This window comes from Marmota marmota, unplaced genomic scaffold (assembly GCF_001458135.2).
Source record: "Marmota marmota marmota unplaced genomic scaffold, marMar, whole genome shotgun sequence".
NCBI classification, from domain to species: domain Eukaryota; kingdom Metazoa; phylum Chordata; class Mammalia; order Rodentia; family Sciuridae; genus Marmota; species Marmota marmota.
The window spans coordinates 12,912,480-12,937,154 of NW_025999913.1; the positions used below are offsets into that span (position 1 = coordinate 12,912,480).

The 24,675-nt window shown below is 45.7% G+C and overlaps 1 protein-coding gene across 2 annotated transcripts in view; it reads left to right on the forward strand.

The window, feature by feature from the left end:
- The window catches only part of Cap2 (cyclase associated actin cytoskeleton regulatory protein 2), a 128,891-nt gene that overhangs the window by 43,692 nt on the left and 60,524 nt on the right, over window positions 1-24,675 (forward strand). For both annotated transcript variants that reach the window (XM_015494051.1, XM_048799830.1), the window contains exon 4: window positions 8,099-8,176. In XM_015494051.1, coding sequence (XP_015349537.1) covers window positions 8,099-8,176 — 78 coding nt within the window. The remainder of the gene's footprint in view (window positions 1-8,098; window positions 8,177-24,675) is intronic.

Here is a 24,675-nt window from a genome sequence, read left to right on the forward strand (position 1 = left end):
TAATCACCGTTCATTGTACAACCCTGTTTCTTCCTAAGATGGAATCATACTGTAATCTGTGCTGACCCTATGTATAGGCACAGGTGACATATGCCAAGCACTGGCAGGTACGGGGAGTATAGGTGGTATATGAGGATGCTAATGCACACGGTAGGGCCAGAATCCACGCAAAGCTTGGCCCTCTATGGTCCCGCCGTGGCAAGTTTTAGCCCAAGCAGATGTACATGTTGGTGACAATTCTGGCTTGCTTCTTTCTGCCCTTTCCTCCTGGCACTGGAAAGGGAGAGAGTGCTTCCTCAAGCTTACCATGCAAAGATAGGCAGACGTCCCTGGGAACCAAAGAAGTCACAGTTGGAGGGACGTGTGCCCTTGCCTGGTTCCTTCTTGGCTGTGACAGCATGCAGGGGCAGGTGGGGTGTCAGGTTGGTCTCCTCTCATCTCTATCAGCACCAGCAAGCACCGCAGAATAAATGTGATAGAAATAAAAGAGGCACATGTAATAAAAATCTCAAATAGTGAAGGTGAAAAATCTTTAGAGAATTTTGCTTTTTGTTAATCGTCCAAGTGAAAACAGAATGCTCATTGCAGAGTTGCTCCATGACCCCCACATCGCCACCCGTGTGGTGTGCATAACACCTCTCCCTCCAGAGAGCCCCCCATCAATGTTTTGTCCCCAAGAGGATGAGGTCAGGGTGGAAGTTCAACAATATTGCTTGAAAATTAAAACTGAATATGATTTTTCTCATTAAAAAAAAATGGGGAGTGGGAGCAGATATTTTAACTCCCAGGCCTGGTGGCTGAAGTTGGAAGGACACAGGGAGGGGGATTCTAGTTTTCCCGTCCGCTGCTCATAAGTCTGCACTGAACTGTTTGCACTCTGGTTCAGATCCTGCCCCTGCTCTTCTAGTCACCATTGCACCTGCTCAGCAGTCCCAAAGCCCCTGTGACGCATGCTGGCCATGGGGAGGGTGGGGACAGATTGGGAGGAGATGGGACTTTGAAGTAGACACTTGGGAGGTTGATAGAGGGAGCAGACCAGGACAGAATCACGCAGGGCAGAAGGCCCCATTGGTGGCTTGGGAGGGCCTCTCTGTTCAGGGTGCGATGTGTGGTGTGAGGGACTGCGGCCTCCCTTCCATTGTAGATTCAGAGCATGACAGGCATCTGGGGAAAACAGTCGCCTATGGGATGCATTTTGATCCAGTTTCCGACTGTAGCTGCACCCAGTTGGTTGTTCTTTGGGTACTCAGCATCCGCCTCAGCTTCTGGCCTTAATTTTCTGTCAGATGGCCTGACCCCTGCAAGCAGAAGCCTTGCTGAACAGTCGACAAGTGTCAGTATCTACTGTATGCAAAGCCTCATGCTCATCTCGGCAGAGGAGATAAAATAAGAGGACAGGAAACCTTTGACTCTTAGGGACTTCTAACTTCTTGAAGAAGCAGGGAGCATGTTTTCCACAAAGCTCACCCCCCCCCGCGGGGGGTCAACCACCAGAGCGAGGGAAGGACGTAGCCTCGCATCAGCAGACCTGAGTCTCATCCTTCACCATCTCCAACCCTGGGGAATCGGCTACCTCTTTCTTAGTCTTGATTTTGTTTTCTTAAGAAGAAATAGAGCTGCCCGGCAGGCTCTGGTGCATATGTGCATTTCTTGTCCCCCGGGATCTTTCAGGAAGAGCCCTGGGGTGTTTGGGAGGCCACCCCACTGGAGCACTTGCAGAGAAGTGGCCACCGTGATGCCATTGATGAGCATTGATGAGCATTGATGTGCAGGACTCAGGGGGCCGGGCCCAGTTCTGGGCTTTTGTCAAACCCTTTATAAGAAATGAGAGCCCTCGGGGATTGCGCTGAGCGCTGGGTGAGCGGGGAGGGATGAGGCGTCCTCTCGGTGGCCTGCAGCACCTGCGCCTAGACACATCAGCACATTTCCACCCAGGGCTCTGGTTCTTTCCTGACCCACTTCCTTTGTCCTCTCCCTTTACCATGCGGGCCCTGTCCTCAGCGCACAGGCAAAGTGCTCACGCAGCTGTTTGATGAATATTCTGGGGGATGGTGCTAGTCCCGCGACTGGCTCCGCTCAGGCCACTTGTCAGTGGTCACAGCCACGGGTCAGTCTTGCTGGAACTTTTCCAAGCACCGTTGGCCTGGTGCAGTCACACCCAGCCCTGAGGATCTGGATTGTTGTCACTCATCTTTGCCAAACGAACCTGTTTTCTGTGCTTGGGGTCTCGCTAGGGAGGAATCGGGGATTGGCAGTTCTTGCCTCTGCTCAGCCGCTCACTGGCTAAGTGACCTTGGGCAAAGAACTTTTTTTTCTAGAACTTCATCCCTTCGCTTAAAAAGAAAAAAGCCAGGGTTGAATGAAAGTCGCTCCTCTGGCTGGTCTGGGTTCAAGGTTCCAAGTGGACCCCTGAGAGCTGCTTTCTAACTCGGCTCCTGATGGAAATGAATCAACAGACGACGTTCAGGAGAGAAGGAAGCCAGCCGGTGGCTTTCCACGTTGGTGTCCAGACATGAAGCATGCCGACTTTCGGCCACCCAAGTCCACCGGATGGCTGGCTGTTTCAGCAAACCCTCCCGTGCATTCGGACCGAGAACTGCCAGCGTAAGCCTTCCTAGAGGTTCCTGACATACCAACTCAGACATCTGTCATAACCCAGCTTTCTGGGGTTGGTGACTACAAAATTAGGCATCTGCCATCTTGTTTTGAGCAAAACCATGAAGTGGGTGACAGTAGTCTTCAGCATCCTTTCACCTCATTTTTTGGCCCTTTTCTTCTCTTGCTTTCTTCTGAGCTCCCTCTTTACTTCTTCGTTGGTCAAAATTCCAGGGACTTCCTAAGGCTTGGGCAGAGACCCCCTAAGAAACACATCTGAAGACACAGCACACCTAACTATGCGGTGTGAGGTGCTGGGGGCCACCTGGGGAAGCACGGTGAGAGGCTTTGAGAGTGGCTGCCCGGGACCTGCAGGTTGCACCGAGAACCCCTCAGGTTCTCAGGAAGAGGCTGATGCACTCTAGAACCAGACGCAGGTGCCTCTGGCACTGACACCTGACTGGATGCTCTTCCATCTTCCGCATCTTCCCGTGCCCCTCCCCCAGGGGTGCCATTTATTTTGCTGTCCATGTGGGACTTTGTTTGCAGCCTGTGGCTTTTCCAATGAAACACTGCAAACAAAGCTTTGATGAGGATGGAGAGGTTGGTTGGGCTTCCCCAGAGGAAGGCACCAGCTCTCACTCCCAAGAGGGTTACAGAAAGCAAGTCATAGTCAGCTGGTGTCTGCTTGCTTCCCCCAAGGCTTGCTTTAAACCATTCCTGAAGTTCATTTTCCTGCTCCAGGACCACAGAACGACAGGTGTCCCCCAACCTGCCTGAGAACCAGAGTGCTAATGGAGGAGTTCACACGAATGCACAGTCTGGGCCTTTACCAAACGGTCCCTCTCCTCTGTGCACACACGAGTCAGCAGCAGATAGATGCGCATGTTCCCCCACAGAGGTCACCAGGGCTCTGAGAGCCCTGCACACGTGTGATGGACAAACTCAGCAGAAACCCTCGGTAAATCTGCCGTTCCCGAAAACCCCTGTGTGTGGCTTTTTCTTTCACACTGTTTTGAATTGCCTGAGTGAGCCAAATTGTCCCTTTGCAGGCACCAGACTCAGCAGGTTCAATGAAGTTTCTCCTCAATAGGAGGCTGTCTGGTGGGGACCACTCATGGAACTTTCCAGAAGGTAGAAGCAAGTGGCTCAGAATATCTCAAAGTGGGAATGAAAGCCCTTTGACTGATGAGTTTAAAAATGAGTGGGGTTTGGTTGGCTAAGGGGACCCAGAGTTCCAGGGAGCTGAAAGAAGGCACAGGCAAATCCTCAGAAAGGTGTCGTCTACGGAGGCCAAAGGAAAGGGATTTGAAGCAGATCTCTAGATACCCTGCAGTTCTCCACCCCAGCCTCAACCCCCATTGTTCAGTGAAAGGCCATTTGGAGGAAGAGACTAATTAATGAAATTGCCCATCTTCACTAATTGGCCTTGCCAGAAAATTGGTCTATTAGCAACAGGCTGAATGTCGTTACTAGGGAAAATGAAAAACGCTAACGACAGTGTGCATCTTGGGATAACCACGGAAAATGTCGTTACCACCACCTCTGAGCTACAGTTTTAACTATAGAAGTCGGGCCATCCCGAATCACCGTTCCCATGGCAACCATAATTCAGGCGAAGCTGCAAGGCTTGTGGTGGATGCGGAGGGTGCCCGAGTGGCATCGTTGCCGGGAGAGTGCAGTTATTTTATTTACAGCCGTGCTGCGGGAAGTTTTATCTTATGGTCTTTGGAAATATGGTCATTAGAGACCAACAAAAGCCTTCTGAATCACCGAAAAATATATGTATTGAGAGGTAGAAAAACGTGCAGCTCAGAGCTTCACATTTACAAGGTCAAAATGCAACAGAAATTGAAAAATTCTGTTCTTCCCTAAGCAATATCTGAAATTTGAGATTTTTGAGCAATATAGTCCCAGCAATCAGACAACCAGGACAAAGAGGAAGGAAGATGGCGTCCTTCAAAAATGGCTTTGAGAAAAATATAAGCCCATGTAAACATTCACAAGACTTCATTATGCTGGCGATGATGTCAATTTGTGGTTTTAAAAATAAATGATTCACAAATCTTAGTTTGATTTCAAACATTTTCTTCGTGGAGGAAAAATAAAATCCTTAGATGAGAAGTAGTGAGGAATAGAATCAAAATTAAGGTGGTCATTACAGCAAACGTTTTGGAAAAATGTGTGCCCAAACGTGGTAAATGGAAGGATAAAAACTGGTCATTTCCCATTTGGTGAGCATCCTGTGCCCTTCCATCCCAGAAAATCGTCTGATATTGACGCTGGGGTTAACCCAACCCATCCAAGGTGTTTACTTTTCAAAAATGCATTAAGCTGGTACTTACCTATTATCTATCATAGAGTTACATCATTTCCGAGAGTTAGAATCTGACCCCAAACAGATATGAAGCTAACAAGGAAGAGATTAAGAAGACATCAGTAAGCAAAAAGGAATAAAAATTCATGGCCAAATCAGACTGAATCACTCTATAGGGAAAGAATTTTTCCTTCCCACAAATGAAGGGCGGAGGAAGCAGGGGTGGGGATAAAACAAACAAAAAACAAGAAAACTCCCTTTTATCACCAAACCAAAAAAGCCATAATCTAAAGCAAGACATGTCAGCACCTGGTGGCTGAGTAGTTTGGGTTCCTAACTCTGCTCCTTCCCAGCCCTTAAAGACTTACCTTAGAGGAAGTGAAATCAGGAAAGGAGAATGGAAAGCAAGAAAAGAGCCACGGGGTGCATCTCTCTCATGGGAGGCTTTGTGTCTAGGTTGTAAATTGGAAACATGGCCCAGAACCCGAGGGGACTACTCCTTGAGAATGGCAAACGTTGCAATCAGGTAGAGTTAGCAGCACCCAAAAATAAAGCCTGGATATCCCCTCCACTGAGCCCTTCCTTTCCCTACACCCTGTTCCTTTAGGCCCTAGAAGAAGAGAGAGCACAAAGCATTTCACCCTCAAGTTGTTGCTTGAGAGGAAAGACACTAGCTTCACTATGGAATCCAGAGACTCAAGGAATCACTTGTGATTTTACAGAAAATTTTAAGTATCTGGACACGGAGGGTCAAGTATGAACAAGATGAAAAGAACCAGGAGGGCAGCTACAAAAAGTGTACCAGAATAGAACATGAGGTGCAAAGTAAAGAGATGTGGGCTGACCCTTTGTGTTAGTCAGCTTTCCATTACTCTAACCAAATACCAGAGGGAATCAAATTAAAAAGAGGAAAGGTTATTTTGTCTCACAGTTTCAGGAGGCTCAATCCACACTCATTTGGGCCTGTGGTAAGACCTTATATCATGGGGGGAGTGCATGGCAGAGGAAGCTCTCACCTTGCAGCCAGAATGAAAGGGAGAAAAGCTAGACCAGGACTCCATGATCACCTTCAAGGACATTTCCGCCACTAACCTAAAGACCTCCCTCTAGCCCCCACCTCTCAAAGGTTCCTCTTCCTCCCAGTAGTGCCAGGTTGGGAACCAACCCTTCAACACATGGCCCCTGGGGCACAGTCCAGATCCCAATGCTAATACCCTTGAAGAAAATAAACTTAAGTAACAGAAACAGAATCCTCACTATGGCTTAATAAGAATAGAACTTGCACTCTATGAATTTTGACAAAGTGTAAAAGTAATTTTAAAATAGCTTAAAGACAAGGTGAGAGAATGATAGTGAATGAAAAGTGGAAAGTCTAGTCAATCAACTGCTCAGAACAATGGTGGCGCACCAGACAGGAGGATCATGGGTTCAAAGCCAGCCTCAGCAATGGTGAGGCGCTAAGCAACTCAGTGAGACCCTGTCTCTAGATAAAGTATAAAACAGGGCTGAGGAGGTGGCTTAGTGGTCAAGTGCCTCTGAATTCAATCCCCAGTACTTCACCTTCCCACAAAAATAACTCAGAACTTCATTAAAATACAGAAATGATTAATTAGACACGTTAACATGTGAGACCTGTTAAAATGTTTACTAACGGTAGAAAAAAATATTCATCTGATTACAATAAACACAGATTTCAGACAAATAAGTTCAAGACAGACTCTAAACACTATGGAGATAAGTATTCCAATCTGATAATATATTACAATTTTTTTTAACCTTAGAATGATCACTTAGGACATAATAGCTATTATAGTGCAGTAAGTTTTTCAGTTTAACAGTTACTTTTCATATCTACTATTCAATTATAATTAAAATATATGCTTTTAATTTAAAAAAAAAAACAGTGGTAGGTATGGTCTCATTTTGTAAGTTTCTCTGCATTTCTTTCTTTTTTTTTTTTTTGTTTTGGTTGTTGTTGGTGGGGATCAAACCCAGGACCTGTGCATGCAAGGCAAGCACTCTACACTGGCTGCATCTCCAGCCCTCTCTGTATAAATTCTGTAGGAAATTGTGTTTAGCTAATACTGATAAGGATATGTCACATGTTATTTATCCATTTATCAGACATTTTTTTAAAAACTTCTATCTCTGAAACATTCTGCATTTCTAATGATTATTTCAAATCACTATGCTGTATCTTACCAAAAAAAAAAAATCCTGAATTGTCTTTAAAACTAGGTAGTACACTTAAAACGATCGATTCTGGGTGAAAAGGTATTTGACATGATTTTTTTCTTGGTACACTGAACTAATTACTTAAGTATGAGTAGAGAGTGAAAGAAAGAAGGTGTTCCCACCTGCACGCATCCTTTTGTGAACCTGCGGTCCTGGCACCCCCTGGCCAAGGCCCAGAGTGACATTGAAAACTCTTTTCCAGACCTTAAGGAGGATCCCAGAAGCCATGCCTCTTGGTGAGCATATCTTTGTGGGGGTGGCTTATGGGACGATTCTTTGTCTACTAGAAGGTGTCGAACAGATTTGGGGCACAGGGAAGGAGGACAGGAGAGAGAGACACTCTGTGAAAACAAGAGGCTGTTGGGGCTTGAACTTTTAAGCACTTGGTGAGACAGAATTCACATACGCTAACATCCGCCTTTTCAAAGCGTAGGATTCCGCAGTTTTTAGCAAATTCACCAAGTTGTGAAACCATCACCGCAGTCTAACCTGTCCCTCCCAACAGGAACCCCTGCCCATCAGCAGTTCACCCTCCCGGCAGCCCCGGCAACCACTGATCCCCTTTCTGTCTCTGCAGATTTGCTGATTCTGAACGTTTTGTATAAATGGGGTCATATGAATGTGCTCTTTTGTGAGTGGCTTCCGTTGCTCAGCATGTTTTCAAGAGTCATCTATGTTGCAGCATGTGACAGGACTCGGTTTCTTCTTTGGGGGCTGAATAATACACCGTTGTGTAGACACATCACACATTATTTATCCATGTGTCTGCTAACGGACCTTAGCAGGTTTTTTCATTTTTGGCTCTAGGACCGTTCATCGATGAGTCACTGTGGGAAGATCTGGTCACATCCTTCTTGGGTTTGTTCCTTGGGGTGGAGTTACTGGGTCCTGGGATAACCTTTGGTATAGGGACCCAAACACTGAAGCTGCCTTCTTCCTCTTTGTTTTCAGGCGGAAATGGTGCACGGTGCCTTCCAGGCCCAGCGGGCGTTCCTTCTGATGGCCTCGCAGTACCAACAACCCCAGGAGGTAAGAAGAGTCGTGAGAGTCGGGCTGCCCAGGGAGTGGCAGACTAAGACACGGGGCAGGGAACCAGCAGGTCCATGTCCTGCGAGGGAAATCCAAAATGAGACTCCTAGCACTTTCAGATTCCACCTCTGATCCAATCGTGGTGTGGAACATTTCTCCTGTCTTTATATAAATTTTGGAGGCGAGTTTTTAAGACTATATATGCCAGGCTGGGTCTGTGGCTCAGTGGTAGAGCGTTTGCCCAGCACGTGTGAGGCACTGGGTCTCATTCTCAGCATCACATAAAACTAAATGAATAAAATAAGGGTCCATCAACAACTAAAAAATTAAAAAATAAAGAATATATATGCCAGTGACAAAAAGAAAGCATTATGTGTGTCTTCTTACTACTGATATTGTGTCATTATGGCTAAATCCATAGCCCAACAATGGACATCACTAAGCCAAAAGGTCATCTGCAACCTGTTCTTTTTACAGGCCTCCCAACGTTTTTATGACTGAGGAAATGTTCACCCCCAACTTTTACTGCTGATTTTGTGCTGTTTTGTTGTCAAAGACTGTTCACCTCCATGATCAGCCATAAGTTCTTCGTATGGATTTGATTAGCTCCTGGGTCGTAAGCAGCAGGGCCAGGCGGAGTCAGAGCTTCTCGGGCCTCTTCCGTTTCTGGGGGACCTCAAGAGCATTCTTGCAGTTTCTGATTCATTGGGTCTGGAATGTGGCCCGAGATGTTCTTGTTAATCAGCTCCTAAGTGATTCCCAAACTGCTGATCTTCTTTCTCATTCAATAAGATCCTCTCCAATTTGGGTGTTTTAAGAGTGAGGATGAGCAGCTTGAGCATCACTTAGGAGCTTATTAAAAAGCAAAAACACCAAAATTGGAGAGAACTCTTATGAATCTGTAAGTACGCAGGCCTAGCCCACCTCTCCTTTCTCTGCCATGAGGAATACAGATTAACATTTCTTAAACATATTTAGAGATGTTAGAGGGTTTGATGCTAATTGCAACAACATTGTCGATGTTATCATTTTAATGACCTTTAACTTATTGTACATGGCCATGTAGGGCCCAGAGCAAATTGTAATATATATAGGAATAAAAATGATAAGAGAGGTTGGGTGTGGTGGTGCACACCTCTAACCCTAGCTACTCAGGAGGCTGAGATCACAAGTTCAAGGCCAGCCTTGGTGATTTAGTGAGTCCCTTTCCCAAAATTTTCGAAAAGGGCTGGGGAGGAAGCTCAATAGTAGAGTGCCCCTGGGCTCCATCCCCAGTACTGAGGGGGGAAAAAATGATAAGAGTAAAATGGTGGTTGGTATGGGTCCTTCCCATTTCCCAGACCACCATAAAATTGCTCATTCTGTAAAGCCAGGCCCTACCCACAAGCCCAAACCACTGGCATCATATCATGCAGATGGCCACATTCCCTTTACCACACATTCATAATGTCTCCATCATGCCGATTGGGTAATGAATGAAATTATTCATTAAAAAGCTGATCTACTGCCAGCATATTTTGTGAGATAAGAGATACAAATTGCTCTTTTGACTAAATATTATGCATCTAAAAAGTGGATCAAAATGATATAAATAAAAAGGATAAATTGATCCTATATGATGACACAGTAGCTTAAATGTAATAGCTTACTTTGAATTTAAAAACACCTCCTGAAATTAAAAGAGTTCAGCTGAGAATGAGGGAATATAGAACCTTGGCCTTCAGGGGCCAACACTCAGCTCCAGAAAAGAACAACCCCTGAGACCCGTACCCTCCCTGGAATAGCCATTCCCAGCCTTGCCTGTGCTGTGGGATCACCTGGAAAGTTCCGTTCTGTTCTGTTTTCAATGCCAATGCCCCGAGCTAGTCACGGTGGTGCACACCACTAATCCCAGCAATTCAGGAGGTCCAGGCAGGAGGATTGCAAGTTCACGGCCAGCTTTAGCAACTTAGGAAGGTCCTAAGCAACTGAGCAAGATCCTGTCTCTAAACAAAAAATAAAAAGGGCTAGGATTGTGGCTTAATAGAAAAGCACCTCTGGCTTCAATCCCCAGGACCCAAAACATAAAAATATAAAAATAAATAAATACCGATGCTACCCTGAGTCATTCTGACATAACTTGTCTGAAGAGTGACCTTGACCTGACTTTCTTTGCTGGTGCTGGACTCAGTCCCTTGGCCACAGCTCCAAAGGTAATTCTAACTGTAAATAGTGCTGTTGTCTCCCATCTGAAGATGTGTCACTTCCCTCCATGTGAGAGGGGGCGTGAGCACACTGCCAGGCGATGGGTCTGCAGAGATGCAAAGATTCCATTTTCCACGGTAGAAGCATTTGCCTGCGTGGTCTTCTCTATCCCTCTTTTGCAAAAGAAAAATGCAACTAGGAAATTACAGTGTAATACCTTCTGGGTTCCGCCTCAGCCTGCCCTCTGATAAAGCGAGGAGAGGAGGTTTCAGTTGTGTCCCAGGTGGACAAACTGTGACTCTTCCTCCCTGGTGATCCTGGCAGTTCCTTCTCTAAGCCTCTCCATTGGCCTTACGGGCCTCATGTAAGAGTCACTAAACACTGATGAGGACTTGAGCTAGTGTGGGGTGAGCTGGTGCACTGGAACTGTGGGACCCCACGGGAGCCATGGTCAGGGCACCTATGTGGCTTGGCACATGGCTGCGCAGAGTTGGGTCATTGCTCTGCTGCATTCTTGATAGAAGGGGGCAAGCATGCATGGAACTGTCCCCAGAGGCACTTACACAGCGCTCTTAGTGTATTAAGGCCCAGCAGGAACAGGGAGGCAAAGGCACAGCAGTTTTTTGGTGCCCGCCTCCATTTCTGGCCCAACCATCTACTCCTCTTTCTCCTTCACCCAGAGCACTGGCCTGCAGCTTGCACCTGGGAGAAAATCAAGTTAGAGAGGTCACCACCAGTGGTGAAGACCTTCCATGGCCAGCTTTGGTCTCCCCTGTCATCCTAGAGGATCAATCATAAAGAGCATTATCATAAAGCCCAGGGTATTTTCTCATGGGAGCAATATTGTATCGGTCCATGTTATTGTTTTTTTTTCTTCTTCTTTCAGGAGGGAAAGGATTAACTGCTATAATTTTAACTCCCACTGACATCCAGTAGTGCGTGAGAATTTTTTTGGTGTGCGTGAGAATCCCCTGGATTCACAGAACACTGGGCCCCACTTACAGAGTTTCCAATTCAGTAGGTCTAGGTTGAGCCCCAGGTATCTGCAGTTCTAAGGAGTCTCCGGGTGATGGAGATGCTGCTGGTCCAGGGACCACACTTTGAGAAGCTGCTGTGTGTGGATCGCCCTCCCCATTAAACCTTCAGCTCAAATGTATTTAAGAAGCTTCAGAATTTACCTTCCAACTGTCTCTAGACCACTGCTTCTCAAACTTCACTGTTCACCTGGAGATTTTGTTCAAGTAGAGGGTCTGGCTTAATAGGTTTCAGCTGGGCCCAAAATGTCTAGTTCTGACAAATTCCCAGGCGATGCTGCTGCTGCTCGTCTGTCCCTACACTTTGAGTAGCAAGTCCTCACCACCCAAAGTCTCCACATGCACAAGATCCCTCAGTACTCAAACATCAAACTCATATTCTCTTCTAACATTTCTCTGTCAAAGTAGGCTACACCATGCTGCAGTAACAAACATCTCCAAGGCTCAGTGACTTAGAATTGCAAAGATTGATTTCATGATCACACTGCATGCCCATTACAAGTTGACTCACTTTCTAGTGGAGGAGTTATTAAGCAATTACTCATATAATTGTTTTGGAGTCATAATGGGGTTCTGAGAGAAAATGGTAGAGAATGACTTTTTAAATGGAGTTTTGGATATAGGGAAGGAAGATATTTTAGGATGGGAGGACCTTCCAAATGTGCCTTGGTAATGAAGGTGACCACCCACAATGCCAAAGTATAAAGCAAAGCTAAGCCAGAGAGACCTTATTACACCTTGATTCAGATTTCTGACCTAGAGAAACTGGAAGGTAATAAATGGGTATTTTAAGCCATTCCATTTGGGGTAATTTGTTATGAAGCCAGCAATAGAAAACTAACATGGGTTGCCTTGATTCCCTTCATTCTGGGTTTTTTTTTTTTTTTTTGGTTTTTTTGAGGGGGAATTGGGGATTGAACTCTGGGGCACTTAACCATTGAGCCACACCGCTAGACCTTTTTTGGGTTGGGGGACAGTGTCTTGCTAAATTACTGAGGCTGGCTTTGAACTTGTGATCCTCCTGCCTCAGCCTCCTGAGCCACTGGGATTACAGGCACGAACAACCATGCTTGGCTCATGCTGGATTCTGAAACAACTTTTTGAAATAAGGATATGGGACCAGGCATGGTAAAGCACATACCAGAAATCCTCGTGACTCAGGAGACTGAGGCAAGAGGATCCTAAATTTGAAACCAGCCGTATCAACTTATCAAGACCCTCAGTGACTTAACGAGACCCTGTCTCAAAATAAAAAATAAAAATAAAAGGTACAGGTATGAAAACACGAATGGTGTAACTCTACTTTGTGCACAACCAGAGATATGAAAAATGGTGCTCTCTATGTGTAATATGAATTGTAATGCATTCTGCTGTCATAGGTAATAAATTAGAATAAATAAAAAACATATATATATCTATATATAAATGGGCCGGGAATGTACCTCAGTGTTGGAACACCCGTGGGTTCAATCTCTTGCACAAAAATAAAGAAAGAAAGGAACCAGGGAGGGAGGGAGGGAAAGGAAGGGAAGGAAAGATTAAACTATAGGCCGCAAACCAAAATGAAATGTGTCCCCTAGTATCTGAACCCAAATCCTCCATCCATCCTAGAAGAAGCAGGATAAGGGGTTGATCTAGAGACCTGATTGACAATGGTGACATCCAATTCCAAGTTTCCTTTCTCATTTTGGTACCAAGCAATAAGTCTCTCGCGTTCTCTCATATAAGGGCTTTCAATTTTTTCAACCATGACCCATGGAAAAAAAAACATATTTTCTTTCATCACCTAGTTTCACAAAATAACAATTATTTTTACCATGTGCACAGCATTTTGATATTTTCCTTCTGGTTTCTCCTATTGCTGTTTTTTTTTTTTTTTAAGACTGGTCATGACCCACGGAATCAATTTCACGATGTACTAATGGATCACCCTCTGCAGTTCCAGAGCACCCCTCTCTCATTGATATATTACAATACTCATGACATAAAACACATCACAAAACATTTGCAGAACATCTCATGCTTTTCTTGTCTCCCTTGTTGTAATTTATAAAATTAATCTTTGGGCGAAAGAATCGTCCGGGCCTTAGAGCATCATCATCTAGGAATTTCAGTGACAATTTATGAAGCCTGTCTTCTTCCAGTTGAAAGGAGGATTCTTACATGGAAAATTTCCAAGAAGCCCCCAACCTGGCATCAGGCTCAACCACTCATTTCCATCTAGAACAGGTGGCCACAGAGACAGTATGTCCCTTCTAATTCACAAACAGGAAAAACAGCCATACATTAACAACCTGGCCGCAGGATGAGACCCGGGCCCATTCCTTTATTCACCATCTGGGTTCGTCTGTTTTCTGTTACTCTCAAGAAATACCTGAGTCTGGGTATTTTTTTAAAGAACAGATTTATTTAGCTCGGGTTTGGAGATAGAAAATCCAAACAGCATGTCTCTGACTCTGGCAAGAGCCCCCTCTAAGCCACATCATGGTGGCTGGCGTCATGGTGAGAGTGTGTGTGAGAGGGAGAGAGCACACGATGCAGGAAGTCAGAGACCAGGGAGGGGTTGGATTGCTCTTCTTTTTTGGGACCTGAACCCAGGGGCGCTTTAACCACTGAGCCGTATCCCCAGCCCATTTTTTATTTCACTTTGAGACAAGGCCTCGAAATCCTCCTGCCACAGCCTCCCGAGCTGTGGGGGTGACAGGCGGGTTATAAAGACTTGCTGTTTTGTAACAAGCCCCTTGCAGGAACTAGCCAGGATCCCACCAGAACTCCCACTGACATCCAGTGAGCCACTCTCCAAGGTCCCACCACCTCTCACATGGCCACACTGAGGACCAAGCTTCTTGGACACACTCAAACCACCTGCAAACCATAGCCCCATCCAAATTCCTTTTTACAGACCCTACACCTAAGAGCTACACTGCACTGTCATTTACAGGAGTTTTATATACAATGTGGTCAGATCAACAGGGAGAGGTGGAATTTTGGAGGGGCCTCGTAACATCTCCCATTACCGGGGAGAGACAGGAAGTGGGATCCTTAGTGATCTGTGCTGGGTGTGACCCCAACTCTGGCCTGAACTAAAAATGCAACCTCTAGTGGGCCACAGCCTCAGACCCCCTGGACGGACGGCACCCCCAGGAGGACTGTAACCAGGGGAGTCGGGGAAGGTCTCCCCCAGCTCTGCTGGTCCAGCTCTGGTTATCTGCAGGAGCAGAGGGGAAGTACCTGGATGGGGAGAACCGCAGCTGTTGTCCATAAGCAGACAGACTCCTCCTTCCCTCCCACTCACTTTCCATATTTTTCTCCAGCGTTTCTTAATGCTGCTGAGACCTGTCAGTAAAATGATCTGTGTGTGTGTGTGTGTGTGTGTGTGTACGTGTGTACGTGCATGGAATTAATGGGCAAGGACACACAGAGGAAAAAAATTAACCCTAAGTTTTCCAACCTCCAGGAAGATGATTGATTAGTCACTGACCACCCGTATTAGCCAGCTTTGTGTCACTGTAATGAAATGCCTGACACAGGCTACTTAGCAAATAAAGAGGTTTGTTTTCCCTCATGGTTCTCGAGATTCTAGTTCAAGATCAAGTGGCCCTGTTGGTTTGGGCCCCTGGTGAGGAAGCCAGATGGCAAAGGCAGGGAGCTTGTGTCAGAGCAAACCACCCACAATAGGAACTGAGAGGCAGAGAGTGAGGGAAGGGGGAGAGTCCCTCTCAAGGGCAAGCCCCCAATGGCCTAAGGACCTCCCACCAGGCGCCTCCTCCTAAAGGGTCACCGCATCTCCTAATATTGCCACCCTGGAGACCAAGTCTTTGCCTGTGGACCTTCAGGGTCCACTACCCAAATTCAACCCATAGCACTGCCCTGTAGATTGTATTCTATCCAAAAGGCGAGGAAGCTGAGCTTGTACTCCTCCCGAGGGGAGCGCTTCACCCTCCCTCTCCTGACTGTATCCAGACTTGCAGTCCTCATGCTGGGGACCACCTGGGCCTTGCCCCTGCTCGCAATGTCTCTACCTTGGCCCAGCCTCGGATTTGCACTTTAAAAGGAAATAGTGCCTGTGCAGGAGCAGAACTTCACCTCTGATCCTCTCCTTTCACTCCGTGGACAGTCTGAAAGCTGAGAGGGGAAAGGAGGGCTGGAGGCTCCTGCTGGCCACCCCTCCCTCTCTGAGGCATCTGCAGGCCGCAGGGCAGACCTCTGCTCAGCCGGCTCTCACCTGACAGGGTTGTTCTGACGTTTGGAGCCATAACAATGTGCTAGTGATTTGCTAATCTTCAGCTTAGGAAGAAAGCGTAGTGGAAGTAACCTTAGGAGGTCAGCCAATTAGTTAAGAACCTGAGGATCCAGATTACCAGGGGGCAAAGGTGTGTTTGGGATTTTAATAAAATTAATAGTAAATGATAACTGAGGAAATAGATACGTTTACCCTGATTTAAACATTACACAATGTATACACACATGGAAACATCACGTGGTACCCCTCAAATAATGTGCAATTTTTTTTTTGGGGGGGGGGCCCAGGGATTGAACTCTGGGTCACTCAACCACTGAGCCACATCCCCAGCCCTCCTTTGTATTTTATTTAGAGACAGGGTCTCACTGAGTTGCTTAGCACCTTGCTTCTGCTGAGGCCGGCTTTGAACTCCCCATCCTCCTGTGATCCTCTTGCCTCAGCCTCCTGAGCTACTGGAATTACAGGGTGGGCCATAGCACCCAGCAAATGATGTACCATTTTTATGTTCTTGTGTATCAATTAAAGAAATAAGTTTAGGAAAAGCACAGTGGCACATAACTGTAACCTCAGTGACTGAGGAAGCTGACGCAAGAGGATCACAAGTTAGAGGCCAGCCTTGGAAATTGAGCAGTACCCTGCCTCAAATAAAAGTAAAAAGGGATGGGGATATAGCTCATGGTAGAGTGCCCTGGGTTAAATCCCCAGTACAAAAAAAAATTTTTTTTAATTAAAAAAAATATCAATTTGTAAGGGTGGCCAGGAGCAGAAACTTTGGAGTTGAGTTTACCTGGATTTGAATCCAAGGTCTTTTACACATTAGCTCTGCTAATCCAAATGCAAGAAAAACAAATTTATCTGTGTCTCCTTAAAAAAAATTTTTTTTAGTGGTAGTTGGACACAATACCTTTATTTTATTTATTTATTTTTATGTGGTGTGAGGATCCAACCCAGGGCCTCACACAGGCTAGGCGAGCGCTCTACCACTGAGCCACAACCCCCGCCTGCCTGCGTCTCTTAATGGGGCAAATCCTCCCTCTTCTTCTGGGTGGTTATTGGAGAATGAACCTGGCAATGTCCACCAAGCCACTAACTTTTTAAGTGGCCCCCTTGGGGCAAGGCAATCCAAGTTGCTAAGTGGGTGTCTTCTTACCTTTAGAACAGGGATGACAGCCCCTACTTCGTAAGTTATTGTGAGCACTAACTGACACAGAGCACACAAGGGTCTGGTGGCCGAGAGAGCAGTTTGGTTATCAGTCACTGGGTCCCACCCTTCTAGCTCAAAGTCCCCAAATCTCAAAGGCTTACCACAATAGAGCTTTTTTTCCTAGCTCACCTGAGGTTGACAGGCTCCTGTGGTCATCATGGAGCAGGCCTCTTCCATGTTGGGCTCCCCTCCCCACTTCCTCTAGGTCCTCAGCGTTGACTTAGGAAGGAGAATGCCAGTCACTTCCAGAAAGGTTTAATTGGGCCAGGCCCAGAAGTAGCATGTCACCTTTACCTTCATTCAATCAAATGGCCACCCTCGCCACCAGGGAGGGTCAGAAATCTAACCCACTCCTACACCTGTAAGGAATAATCCACATTCACAGCGAACATCTGACCCCTCCACGGGACTGGGCCGTTTGGCGTGAATACAGTGAGGTCTCTCTGCAGAAACATATTGTCTGTCATTCCAGAAACTCACCTGGGTTTTCCAGGTTAATACTCCATTTCTCTGCCCAGCCAAAAACAAAAGACAACAAAGTCTTTCAAACCTAACAACTGAATTTTTTATTATATTTGTGCATAAATAGATAAAGGTATATCCAGGCTTGGGGCAGGGGGGTTGTACACCCGTAATTCCAGTGACTCTGGAGGCTGAAGCAGAATTGCAGTTTTGAGACCAGCCTCAGCAATTTAGCAAGGGCCTAGCAACTAAGTGAGACCCTGTTTCCAAATAAAAAAATAAAAAGGGCTGGGGATGTGACTCAGTGGCAAAGCACCCCTAGGTTCAGTCCCCAGTGCCAAAATTAAAATAAAATAAATATAGGTCTATCTAAACAAGTAGCTCAGTTTCTTTTAATCAGAGTGAGTTCATCCTTTTTGCCTAGGTAACATATACCATAACTGTAAGGTGGCGAGTTATTGTCGGATATTTTAAAATGACAAACCAGTATTCCTGTGACTTTGATCTCGGAGCATGCCTTGGGTGGATTACTCAGTTGCTAGGGGAAGGTCTGGAAATTGTAAAGGGAAAGCAAACCCATGAACCAAGCCAAACTCCCAAGTGTTTCTTTAGTCCATGCCCAGAAAATGTCTCAGCATTGCTCAATGCAGGTTGCCGAGCCTTCTAGAAAGACAGGGCCGTGATGACTGCTGCTGAGCTCTGTTGTCAGGGCCCGCGTGACAGGGAACATAATGTAATAAATCAGCTTTGGCCCTAATGTAAAATGAAATGCCTGCTTTGAGATATTGCTCGAACATTGGAGCTTTTTCTTAATACAAAGGCATCCAGAAAATTATCTGTTGAATCACAACTGTTAATTATGTGGGCAGAGCAAGTGTGTTAATGGTTTTTAAATATTAAAATTTTAAATCCACATTAATGAGTTTTACAATAAATCATTTCTACATTTATCTGAAAACAGTGGGGAGGAAAGCTACACAAGAAAAAGTGAACTTTTCATCTTTTGTGTCAGTGTGATATGTTTTCATTTAGTAGTGGTATTCCCCGGTGGTCTGCACGGACAGTTCGGGGAAATTACAGCACCTAGAATCTAACCAGTGGCTCACGTTGTGGTCTTTTTCAAAATTCACTCGATATTCTCATTTCTTCAATGTGCATAAGTTTCTGCTCTACCCATCGCTAAGTGGGGTGGTTGTCTTCACTGTTGACTCAAAGGCACCCAAGGTGACGTGCACTTTTTATTTTTGGAGAAACATGTAGGCTCAAGCATCAAGAAATACCTGCTCAAATGTAATCTCTACAGGGCGAATAAAAACGATCCATTGCTGATACTGTGCTGGTTGGTCTTTTATAACCAGCAGCTTCCTGAGGGGATGGAGGAGTGGGGCCAAAGGCAGGCTTAACTTTTCATGGGAGTTTTTCCACAATGGCAAGTAATTACACCCTGGCTGGCGTGTGAAGGCTGCTGCCCTCGCTGGGTATGGAGGCTGGTTAACACAGAATAAATCACCAGGGAAAGGAGAGGCCTCGGTTTTGTGTAATGTCATCAGGGTCTGCTGGAGTTGACTGCCTGAAGCTACCCAGTCAGGGCTGAATCCCAACAGGAAAGCTAATCATTTCGTTTATCAGGATGCAGAGAGGAGGGTAATCAGAGAGGAGGGTAATTCTGTCATTCTTCTGCCCAGACTGTTTGCTTTAGCCACATAAAGCTGTGGTGAGCCTGCGAGCTGGCACTGTGGGTCAGTAGCTTTATAGGTATTTAGAAACCCAGGACGGTGGAGGCAGGAAGGATTTGCTAAGATCCTGTGTATGGGACTCCCGCTGGTGGTGACCTTTTTTTTTTTCTTTTTTCTTTTTTTTTCTAAATCTGATAAAGCACATTAGCTCATCTCTCTTTGTGTAAGACATGAATTAGATAATGAATGGCTGCCCAAAGGAAGTGAGGTGGTTATCACACACTGGGGATTTGGGGCGATTATCTGAGGGGTAAAGGTTAATAAAGAGAGATAATACCCTTTGTTTTATCAACTATTTCGTCCTAAGTTTGTTAGAATTCCTGCCGGTCTTGATGCCACATGCTACATCAACAACACAGCTGTGTATTTATTTGACCAGGGCATTTTTTTTTTTTGCATTCTCCATTTAGTTTACCATTTGGGATCACTCTGTATTTTTAATAAAATAATTATCGACTGCTTATCATTCTCCACTGCGAAGCTAAATAGTTGCTTGCTAGCCACATGAACCTGCTAGAAAAAGCCGGAGGGGTTACAAGAGTTCCTCTTACAACCTGAGTCAACAGGCAGTTTAAAAAGGAATCCACGGGTCTCTCAGCAAATGTCTTCTAACAGTGGGGAGGAGCCTGTGTGGGCCTCTTCTTCAGAACTGCTCCTCTCCCCGGGACTGACGGACGTGGCTGCTGTCTCCTGTACAAAGCTGTGTATGTGAAAACTGCCGGCGGGGACAGGGTAGTCCCAGCTGGCATTCCAGTCTGGATCTGCTGTCATAAATTACTTAGCAGAGGGCACGGTCCCTTACTTTTTATGGTCATGTTCTATATTTGTATGTGCTGGGGGATGGATCACATGATGAGACCATCACTTGATATTAGTGTTTATGTGCACCGGCCAGTGAGGCTCCGTTGAAGCTTTGCTGTGCCGTATTTTGAACTTGTATATTTAGCTCTTAATTGAAAATGCAGCCGCTTCCCTAACTACTAAAATTCCAAATAACCCGGAATAAATTTTATATAATTGTCTTTGGGAGGAGACAAAGTGCGGTACACCCACCTCATTGAAATGCACGGTGCCTTCCAGAGATTTTTAACACATACATTTTGAACATGAGCGAGTCAACATTGCCAGAATAATAAAGACCAAAATTCACTATTTTACATTTTTTTTTCCGCTCCTCTCCTGACTTGGATATGAATCATCCCGGTGTCCGTTTATTTGAAAGGAGAGACATTTCTCAAACTAATCAAGAGAGAAGAAAACACAGTGCAAGTTGCTTTTCTCCTTCCATTCTCCACAGCCCTTCTCCCGGTGCAGCTTAATATATAGATTTCCAGGGGCAGACACCTAGGGAATGAACTTCTTCTTTGATGATTATTCCTCTTCATAAACTAAACAGGAAAAAAAAAATGTTCCTGTCAGGTTTGGGTGGATCAGCTGCTATGAGCTGGGTTTCCATATCTGGAATCGTTTAGGAGATAAATTTGACTGTAAGTAGCTGCTTTGGATCTTGGAAGGCCCTGTTCACCTTACATGCTCCAGTCCTCTTTAACTTCCTCGACTCCATTAATTTCTTCCTTGGGGCTTTTTTTTTCTGTTGTAAACCAAGCAGCCGTCGGATGCCCAGCCCACAGCAGCCAGAGTGCCTAGGGGACTCTCTGGGTCTGTTGCTGCTTCATTTCTGTGGCTCATGCCTTGGGGAAATGGGGCCTGGATGATGTTATTTGTCATGACCTCTGTGGCCCTGTGCTTTCCCCTGTCTTAGGTGTGCCCAGCTCCATCCCTGATATCTTGCCCTCTGCCTCTGCCCGGCTCTCCTGTTAAGGAGCCCACCTTCTGCCTTCCGATGCTCTCTTGCTGCTTTGGGCTTCCTCACATACTGGGTAGTGGCCTCTGTCAGACCACGTCTAACTTGCCCACGTGCTACTCTGGACACGCGCCTCTGTTGTCTTGTAGGTAATTTCCGTCTTCTGGATGGATTCTGAGAGCCTCAAGGGTCTCTTTTTGCTTTATGCCTCATTGTGGTCTTGACGACGATTTATTTGATGCCAAGTTTGATAAGAAGACAGACCCAGGCTCCTGAGCACCTTTGGCTAGACTGGGGAAACAGAAGCTGGGCCAATGGATTACGGTGGCACAGAGGGAGGGAACTGAGGGAAGGGACATTTTTATTTAGTATCACATTGTTATCTTTTACCAAAAAGAACTCAATATTTGGAGGCTTCTTTGGTAAAGACCTCCATCTCATCAAGTAAGGGTGCAAATGGTAAAATGTAAATCATGATTCCATTACGCAGACTTAGCCTTGAGCAAATGAATATTCCTTATAGGAATAGGAAAAGGGGAAATCAGAGGCAGAACAAGACTTACGGGGCCATTAAGGCATTTCATTTCAGAGACACCATCTCTCTTATGTACCCTTTTACAAAATAAATGCTTTTGAGGGCTCCATGGGATGGCTCATTTCTAGATGCGTGGAGCTAACGATGAGAGATGATCACAACCAGATTTGGGTGACAGATGTAGCTCAAGCATTCAGTGATTATAGAATATAGGTTCTGGGAAGAGTGTGCTGATTAAATTCACATGGGCGGCAGAGAGCCAGCTGGCCTGATATTTAAACGCTGTTGAAAAATGTTCCAATTAAGAGGGATTCTTCCCTGTGCAGAGTTTTCATGTAAATCGGGGAAAGCGGTGCTTTCTTGAGGCAGTGAAATTGTTGAGTGTCCAAAATTCATCCTCTGAAGCTGGTAATTACACAGTGCAGACCCTCAGGTGTACCCCATCTCTGTGCAGATGGATTGTCTACATGGAGTAACGGCCAGCCCATCACACAGAGTGGATTTACATGCCGGGGATGACAGGAGTCCCCTCCTTTTCTCAGCCTGAATATCGTATAGTTGAACGTGTACAGGATTCCTCTCCGAAAGTCATGCATTGGATCATCTTTTCCTACTGGGGCAGGGTTATAATTTGAAACTTCATGTTGTACTGGCAAGGAACAAACCAGTTTTTACATCATAAAAACTGAAGATACAGCTAAAGCCTTTATAATTATTTAAAATGGAAAATGGTGGCTCCTGGTTCTAGAAAGTGGTTATAAATATGCTGTTGGTGGTGATTGTAAGAGTCGCTGATCAACTCTAATCAGTCTGGAACTGAGGAGGGCTATCGTCAATATCCATCAGTAAGAACTTCAGGACTCTTTAGAATGTGGAAGGTCTTTTTGTAAGGATGTCCTGGGATCACCTGTATCTCAGAACTTCTTTTTGTCTTGTTCTCTCTCTCTCTCTCTCTCTCTCTCTCTCTCTCTCTCTGTGGCGGGGGTCTAACTCAGGGTCTCACAGATGCTAGGTGTGTGCTCTACCACTGAGCTATGTCCTCAACCCTCTTTCTGTTTCCTGATAACATTTCTCTAGCCTGGACCAAGAGTTCAAAATTAATTCCCTTAAGATGATTGGATCACCCTCTTCAAAATAGCAGCCACAGAATCCAACATTTGGAGGTCACACCCAGGGTGTCTTGGGGGGGCTTCTCTGGACTCTGGTCTTCTCAGGCAACTTGTCTTTGTTCTCCCATCTCCCGAGGCTTAAACAGGAAAGGCATCAATCAGAGGAGCCCCGAAAGGCAAATGAGGAGAGAGAGGGAGGAGGTGGATCAGCCCTGCCACTTACCAGCCAGCAGGGAGGGAGGAGCCGGCCACACGGCTGGGACCTCACTGGACCACTCGGCTCTTCTTCCGTGTGCTGTTGTCCATCACGTGCAGACTCCAGGGTGGGAAAGGCAAAATGCAGGTGTTCCTTATCACAAAGGCAGAGACCAAGGAGTGAACAGGGGAAGACAGGACGTGCGCACTGGCTTCTACCTGTCAGCTGGCCACTTTAATTTCCTGGACTTCCTAAACCAAGTCGTTTCCCCAACATTATTCTTGGTCCTCCTGTGATGTTCCTGGCACCCAATCTGTTGAACTGTTGACTTAGGCAATGAGTCATCACTCAAATAACAACCAGGAAGTGCCAGGGAGGGGCTGATATAACAGAATGTGATGATTTGGGACTTCTGAGCCCCGCCCCGCCCTGTGTCCAGCTGAAGGTAGGTGCTCAGAAACGGGATGAACACATCATCTCAACCAAACAGACTCCCCAATACTCAGAACAATCAAGACCTTCCCCCAAGATCACTTATTCAGAGGGTCTCTGAAACACTTTTCTTGTCTTTTTGTTGAAACAAATATGCAAAATATGCACGGAAACTCAACCTCAATCTCTTTTTTTTTGGTACCAGGAACTGAACCAGGAGCACTTAACCACTGAGCCACATCCCCAGCCCTATTTTGTATTTTATTTACATCAACTGAGTTGCTTAGGACTTTGCTAAGTAGCTGAAGCTGGCTTTGAACTTGTGATCCTCCCAAACTGTTGTGATTATAGGCTTGCTCTACTGCACCCGGCTCCAATCATTTTTTTAAAATATTTTTTTGTAGTTGTAGATGGACAGAATGCCTTTATTTTGTTTGTTTTTTATTTATTTTGTTTATTTTTATGTGGTGCTAAGGATCGAACCAAGTGCCTCAATCATTTTTTTTGATATTAAGAGAATCACAAGTTGCAAAAAGGAGATTCATCCCATCAGTAAAGGCCTCGGTGTGTGATCTCCTAGCCTATGGATTGTCGATGAAAAAATATTACTCCCACGTAGACAGGAAAGATTCCTTGACTGATCTCACTCCAAGAATTGAAAGTTAAGGTTTTTCCAGCTCTGAAACTTGTGACCACAAATGTATCACCTCACCATCTCTTTGATTTGGCTTTTTCTTCTTTGTTCCTGATAAATATTGGAGAAAGACCTAATTTTTTTCTTGAAAAGAAACCGAGTACATTTTAACACAGTCACTGAGGCTGTTTCATACATCTGTTCATTTTTTCTTTTTTCTTAATTGTTGAAATGTTCAACTGTCTCCATTCTTGGATCCAACACAGAATTTTAAGTTATGTAAGTATGAATTCACTTCTTCTTGCAGCGCACACATGCACACACACACATGCACACACACACATGCACACACACACACTGCTTGGAATGAAAACTGTCCATACAGGTCGTCCCTCTTGGGACCCTATGATGGCCCTCACTGCTTTTTCCTTCTAACCTGTGACCCACGTGTCCCTGTTTGTTTGGCTGCGGTGAGCTCCTCTACCTTCAGCAGAACCTTATCTCCTCAGTCTCCCCATTGGCTTCTTCTGTTTAGTCTACAAACCAAATCAGGCTTCTCTATCCGAAAAAAAAAAAAAAAAAAAACCCAGAGCAAGTCCCTGGATCGCTGTGCTGTTTCTGTCCCCTCCTTCTCTGCCAGAGTGCTGGAGACTCCTCTGCCACCCTGGTTTCTTGTCCTCACTTCCTGGCACTGCTCAGTCTCACGTCTTCCTTATCATTTACCAAAAAAGACTTTCCCAGCGCCCTGCCCTCTTCCCGATCCCCCATCCCCCTCAGCCTCCTTGACGCATTCCCACCAGGCACTGTCCGCTCCCTCCAAGTTTTCCTGCTTGCATAATGAAACTTTATTATTTTTATTATTTTTGCAGTGCTGGGGTGGGACCCGGGTCTCGCGTGTCCCAGGGAGGCACCCTCCCACTGCCCCA